Genomic DNA, 7,304 nt, shown 5'->3' with positions numbered 1-7,304 from the left:
ACGAGCTTAGTTCCTAGGGGGCTCAGGTGAGCGTCGTAGGGCCTTGAGGTTGTCTTGCTACATGGCTGACAATAAAGACTCATAATTTTGAAATTCCTTTCAGACAATGTGCTACAGTAACAATGATTTCCGAGTTAGTCAAAGGACCTCCGCCAGACTTGCCGCATCTATCAGGAAGGATTCAAAGTATTCTTGAAACACTAAAGAAACTTCAAAATAATTGGACAACCAACATGCAGGTTTTAGAGGCTTCATTCAACAAACAATTACATGAAATCCGGGAAACAAGCCAGAAAATGATTGCAATCCTGGACGAGATGGAAAAGATCTTCATGATCGAGCTTGCTGATAAGATGACCAGTCTTAACGCTTCTCTCCAGACGGATTTGGTTAACAGCAGCATGCTTCAGAATGAACTGAAACGACTCAGCGAGGCAATACACGATACTGTTCAAAGTGCTGATAAGGGCAAAGCCGAACTGGCATATATTGCAAGCAAAAAAGGTGCGGTACTGATACAGAAGTCTGAGACATATCTAAAGGAGAAATATGTTGAAGTTAAGCGTATATTACCATTCCAGGCTAACACTGATGTTCAACAGTACTTATCTAAGTTGTCAGGACTGGCGAGGATTGTACTTAGTAAGAGAGTTTTTACTGGGTTAGATAGCCCAGAGCAGGTATTCATCCTGAAAGGGATGTCCACTTCGAGAGAGGTACTTGAGGATGCGGAGCTAGAAGAGGATGAAAATCATATCGAGCTCACATTCAGTTTCACTCCCGAGGACAAGAAGATCAATGACAAAGACTTCCCACTTCAGTTCTAGCGTAAAAGTGCCGCCACCACCAAGCCAAAAGTCCTGCCCGACGTTGTGCTCCACAAAGCCGAGAACGCGTGGAAACCTGGCCACCTTAAGCCTAGGAAAGACGCTGATGTTGATGAAGCAACAGAATTGTACAAGAAGACACGCAGTATTCTCAATAAGCTCACACCCCAGACGTTCCAGGTCCTGATTTCCAAGATGAAACAGAATGCTCTCAAGATAGACACAGAGTCTAAACTCCAAGGCGTTATTGACATAGTGTTTGAAAAGGCCATTAGTGAATCAAATTACAGTGTAGCCTATGCAAATTTGTGCAGATGTTTTGCAATGTAAAGTGTACAGTCAGATTCAAATCCGAATGAAAAGGTGAACTTTCGAGCCGTGTTGTTATCGCGGTGTCAGCGAGAATTTGAAAACGATAAATCATCTGAGGCTGGATGTGTCAACAACCTGGTCCACGTTGCAAAGTGTGATAATTCCACTAAAAAGGTTGAACTCAAACAGACACTTGAGCCTAATGAGTCAAAAGCCAAAAATAAATCACTGGGAAATGTAAGGTTCGTGGGTGAGCTGTTCAAGGTGAAGATGCTTACAGAAAACATAATGCACGACTGCTTGGTACAACTGTTTCGTAGCAAGAACCTAGAGTGCTTCTGTATGCTGCTCTCCACCATAGGCAAGGAGTTAGACAGTGACAGAAGCCGGCCGCGGATGAATCAGTACTTCGAACTGATGGCTAAGATTGTCAATGACAAGAAGAAACCCGCAAAAGTACGATTTATGTTACAGGATGTTATTGATCTCCGAAAAAAGAACTGGATAAAACGGCGCATTGCCAACAACTCGCCATCACAACAAAGGTATAATAACACTTCTAAATTATTACACCATAATTATCATTATGACAACAACCGTAGTCAGTATGTAAATACAGTTTTGATGTGATATTTTTTATGTTTATGCCATTGCACTGTTTTCACAACATAAATTACAGTTATCAAATATATTTTTTTAATTTCATGGAATCTTATACGTTAAGAAATTAATAATATTTTATTTATTCAAAAGATAGCGCTGTTTGAGTAATATTATCTTATTCACATTATGATTCTGTAAACGACTGAAATATGTCAATTCCTCTTTTCATTGCAGTATTTGAATGTGATGTGAGTCCCACGTGTGACAAGATATTTTTCACCCAGCCATGCCAGAAGACGCTCCACACCCTGAGTACCAATGGCGCAGTTCTGCACACCTTCACATACTACGAGACACACAACTTGTGAAATTTCTTGAATATTGCTGGCCTGTAGAGGTGAATCCGACAACATCCTACATCTAGATGGTGAAGGCAGCATGAAGCTGGCAACACTTGCTACCAAACTTGATGGACTTAATGGCGTATAGTCAGTCTTCTATATTTCAATATTTCATTGAAGTTTACACAAGCATCAAATAAAGTTAAGAGAAAGTAAAGTTATGCAGATGTTATTGTGATGTGGACTAGAAAGCCACTTATGTACACGTGGGTAGGGTAAGTTAATACAAGTAGCAGGAACATATTAATATTTCCTTTCAGAAATATACACATTACAGACACTTTGTAATGTTGTCTTTAATTTTATCACAATTTTAACGTCCTGCAATTTTATTTTGTAACATGAAAACAATAGCGATGATTTCTAGTAAACATAATGAAGTTGATGAACAATGTGTATTGAGAGAAATGACTGAAGGATATTTATATTTTACTTTTAAATGGATCAAATGCGATCTAAGAACACGCTTTATAGAACAAGATGTGATCACTGACAAAGTGTCAAACATACTCAGTAACAAAACTTGGAACGCATTATCTTTGGTTACCCACATATTTATAAGAATCTTGAAATCTCCGTTGATATAAGACAAAATATTCTTTCTGGAAATTAAAAAAAAGGAAAATTATTACATTATTTTATGCAAAAAAATACACACCGGAAAATCAACCATTAATGTTTTTTTAAAGTTATGGTGTAAAGCATCTATGTTTACAAATCAGAGATGCATCACTTTATATTTAACAAATTTTTAGTAGCACGGTGATAAGGCGATTACCACAACTATTCCGCTCACCGTCAAAAGTTTATACTTCTGACAAGCGCACCGTATCCTTCCTTCCTTATATTAAATATCATAATCCATAAATGCATATTTTGTACCAGAAATCTGGACGTATTATTTACTTGATCACACATTTAAAGCAGTCAATCAACTGCAGTAAGGAACCAACTGTATATTGTTATTAATTGCATTTTTATTCAGTGTGTTGTTGATATTGATCTATATGTTGATTTTTTATTTTTATTTGCATTCATGATTTACCAATGTGCATGCTAGATCTGTTCTTTTATTTAATAGCTATGCCAAGTATCAAGAACGTGAAGTCGATTTTGATTTGTCCAACACACTTTTGGCTATTTAATAAAAATGCATATGGAAAAGAACTTTATTTTTTAACACAAATTTGTAGAAAAGTAAAACTTGTAAAACACACCAAACTTATGAATGGACAAGCAAGCAATTGTGAGATTTCTTCCGAACATCGTTTACTTAAGTAGAGCTCAGAATATTGCTTATAGCTTACTCGGTAGAGCGCTAGACTACAAGGACGAGACTAGAGTGTTACATCTCTGACCGGGCAACATTACTGGTGTGCGATTGGTCATGAATTTCTTGTACGACCATGGTCTCCCTACCTCTGATTCAAGTAGGGCAGTTGTCGATTAGTGTCATAAGTATGTGCACTTAGTACTAGTAAACCAGCTATCCCAGGAAAAGTGTGAGTTGCTACACTGAACACCGTGATACTGTTATGTATTTATCATGAGTCTGATTGGTTAATGTTTAATCATGTGTATCATGGCCACGCCCTCTATATACTTCTGCATGCTAACCACTGGTCATACGAAGTAGTATTAAAATAGCCACCAAACGTACTGCGTTGTTCTCTGTTTATGTTTACCCACATACACAACAAATTGGCGACGAGGATTATTGATTGAAAACCAGCGTGATTAATATTTCAGGATTTTATCCATTTCTCAGTAAATGTGCGTAAAAGAGTAGTATTATCATAGAATGGCTGGATTCATCGGGAACGTTAACACATACGATAGTAATGTTGAGTCATGGCAGAGTTATCAAGAAAGACTCGAACAATATTCCTTAGTAAATGACATTGCTAATGAAAGGAAGGTAGCAGCATTGTTGACGCTAGTTGGAGAAAAACATACGGACTTTCGTAACCTTACCGCTCTGAAAAAGCCATCTGAAGAAACCTATAAAACACTGTGTTATCTATTAAGGAAGCACTTATCCCCGAAGCCACTGCTTATAGCAGAACGGTTTCGCTTTCATAGACGGAACCAAGCCATTGGCGAAAGTGTTACAGAATATGTCGCCGAACTTCGGAAGCTGTCCGAATATTGTTACTTCGGTCCGACATTGAATGATGCTCGTAGAGACAGGTTCGTGTGCGGTATCAAAGACGAAGCAATCCAAAAGAAGCTGTTGTCAATAGAAGAATTGACACTCAACAGAGCAATTGACATCTCCATAGCGATGGAAACCGCAACAAGGGACGCCGCTGAGTTGCAAACATCAAACGCCGGAAGCAACGTCAACCGCGTAAAGAAGACTGCAACCAGACCGCCGAAGAACAAGAAATACACGCACAAATCACGTTCCAGGTCGACGTGAATACACTGTGGCAGAACGAACCACCATTCGGCGGATTGCAGGTATAAACATGCATCCTGTCTTAAATGTAATGCCAAAGGACACATAAAGCGTGTATGCTCTTTAACAAAGAATGTCAACGCATTGGAAAATAATGACATTGAGGATGAAAGCAGCGACGTTGAAGGCGTGCATCTTATAAATTCTGTGAAGAGTGGTGACAAAGGAAGAATCACCATAAAACCGGAAATAAACAACGTGAACGTGACAATGTAAGTGGACACCGGATCTGCCGTCACGCTGATGTCAAACACTGAATTCCGGAAGTTGTTCGGTCAAGTTAAGATGCGACGACCACAGGCAATCCTCAAGACGTATTCCGGAGAAGTTCTCGAGCAGGAAGGGACTGTAATGGTGTCAGTCTCATACAATGGCCAACACAAACATCTGCAGTTGTGTGTTGTGAAAGGTGACGGTCCGAGTCTCCTTGGTAGAGATTGGTTAAAAGAAATACGATTAGACTGGGACAAAATCGTATCCGTCAACGAATGTACGTCTACAATCCAATTACATGCCAGAACTTCCGGTACGCCTCGCGACCGACGCGTCTCCGTATGGTATATCCGGTAAAATGCCTCATGTAATGCAGGATGGTTCTGAAAGGCCAATTGCATTTGCGTCAAGATCGCTAACGAAAGTGGAACGTAAATACGCGCAAATCGATAAAGAAGCTTTAGCGATTTACTGGGCTGTTCAAATGTTCTACCCGTATCTTTATGGAAAAAAGTTAACGTTGGTTACGGATTGTCAAGCGCTAACGTCAATAATTAGCCCCAGTAAATCTATTCCCGCGACCTCAGCCGCGCGCGTACAAAGGTACGCAATGTTTCTTTCAGGGTTCGATTACGACATTCAGTACAAGAACACTAAACATCATACAAATGTCGATGGATTGTCGAGATTACCCGCGCCAATAAAAGGTCAGACAAATCTCGAAACTGAAGACGTATTTTACACGTCGCAATTAGAGCAGCTTCCCGTGACGAGTGCTGTAATTAGCCGGGAAACAAATCGAGAGCGCGTGCTCTCGCGCGTGTTCGGTTACGTACAAAACGGCTGGAACGAAATGACTGATGACCCGTTGATGAAACCCTATTACTCGCGACGTAACGAATTAACAATTCACCGCGGATGCTTAATGTGGGGCATCAGCGTCATTATTCCTGTCAAACTGCGAGAGCGCGTGTTATATTTACTACATGTCAGCCACCCAGGTATTGTCCGAATGAAATCTTTAGCGAGAAGTTATGTCTGGTGGCCTGGCATCGACAGAGATTTAGAGCATTTATCTAGGCGGTGTAATGGCTGTCAAATGCAACAGAAATCGCCAGCAAAGGTACAATTACACCCGTGGGAATGGCCCAGACAGAGCTTTGAGCGCGTACACGTTGATTACGCAGGTCCATTTTTAGGTCACATGTTTCTTGTTTTAGTAGATGCCCACTCAAAATGGCCCGAAATCGTTGTAATGAAATCCACAACTACCGAGAAAGCAATTAAAGCTCTTCGAACAATTTTTGCCAGGTACGAATTACCTAAGCAACTTGTTACCGACAATGGAAGTCAGTTTATTTCAGACGGTTTCACGAAATTCTTGAAAAAGTAATGGTATTGTACACATTCGCACGGCAGTAGCCCACCCTGCTACGAACGGTCTAGTGGAAAGATTTAATCAAACATTTAAGTCATCATTGCGTGCTACGCGAAAAGAATCCGATGATTTGAATTTGAAACTTAATGCATTCTTGCTTCAATACCGAAATACGCCCCACGCTACAACAGGCGAAACACCGTCCAAATTATTTCTAGGGCGCACGTTGCGCACAAAATTGGATTAGATGAAACGAGACACACAAACTGTTGTTAACGATTCGCAGATGAAACAATCTTTGGCTGAAAGTCATAACTATCGCGATTTTGAATTAGGCCAAACTGTTCTCGCGCGAGACTACCGTCCAACAGCTAGAGATAAATGGATCAGTGGGTGCATTATATCGCGTGACGGACCGCTTTTATACAAAGTTGATGTTGGTAACGGCGTGATATGGAAACGACATGTCGATCAATTAAGATCTACAGAGGTCAGCAGTCAGACACTTCTCGAAAGTGTTCCCCCGGTTAATTACGAACCGCGTTGCGTAAACAATGAACAAACGAATAATGATCAATTGCCACAATTAGTTCCGCGTTCAGATACTGAAACGACTGGCATGCAGTCAGAAACACCTGTTAGACGCTACCCGCTGCGTAATCGTCGTAAACCAGATCGGCTAGAGTATCATTAGTTTTCTGATGTTGGCATGCTAAAACTCAATTTGATGTATCACTGGTTCCTTCCAACTGTTGAATAATATATGATATGTATCTTCTTGTATTATTTTATTTCAGGAATCTATGAACTTTAAAAAGGGGAGAATTGTTATGTATTTATCATGAGTCTGATTGGTTAATGTTCAATCATGTGTATCATGGCCACGCCCTCTATGTACTTCTGCATGCTTACCACTGGTCATACGAAGTAGTATTAAAATAGCCACCAAACGTACTGCGTTGTTCTCTGTTTATGTTAACCCATATACACAACAGATACGACTGATAAACGTTGAAAACGGCAAATAAAATTCAATTACAAATACAAACATAATATTTTGTCGATTCGCTACGGCTTAGAAAACCGTAACTACAAGCTTTTTCTTTTTT

The 7,304-nt window shown here is 40.0% G+C and overlaps 1 protein-coding gene across 1 annotated transcript; it reads left to right on the top strand.

Annotated features, from left to right (window-relative positions):
* Nucleotides 1-296: 296 nt before the first annotated feature.
* On the top strand, nucleotides 297-4,565 carry LOC127854596 (eukaryotic translation initiation factor 4 gamma 1-like). Its single transcript, XM_052389659.1, has 4 exons — nucleotides 297-635; nucleotides 828-1,118; nucleotides 1,167-1,684; nucleotides 4,328-4,565. The coding sequence occupies exons 1-4, from the start codon at nucleotides 297-299 to the stop codon at nucleotides 4,563-4,565; spliced, it is 1,386 nt and encodes a 461-aa protein (XP_052245619.1).
* Nucleotides 4,566-7,304: the final 2,739 nt, after the last annotated feature.

This window comes from Dreissena polymorpha, chromosome 13 (assembly GCF_020536995.1).
Source record: "Dreissena polymorpha isolate Duluth1 chromosome 13, UMN_Dpol_1.0, whole genome shotgun sequence".
NCBI classification, from domain to species: domain Eukaryota; kingdom Metazoa; phylum Mollusca; class Bivalvia; order Myida; family Dreissenidae; genus Dreissena; species Dreissena polymorpha.
The sequence above is the reverse complement of the archived record's forward strand: the minus strand, read 5'-3'. Positions and strand labels throughout refer to the sequence as shown.

Excerpts from the sequence above, each read along its gene's own strand:
- LOC127854596 (XM_052389659.1), top strand. The coding sequence starts at position 297 with ATGATTGCAATCCTGGACGAGATGGAAAAGATCTTCATGATCGAGCTT. Across the intron at positions 1,119-1,166 it reads TTAGTGAATCAAATTACAGT|TCAGATTCAAATCCGAATGA; the intron begins GTAGCCTATGCA and ends TAAAGTGTACAG. Across the intron at positions 1,685-4,327 it reads AACTCGCCATCACAACAAAG|AGACAGGTTCGTGTGCGGTA; the intron begins GTATAATAACAC and ends TGATGCTCGTAG.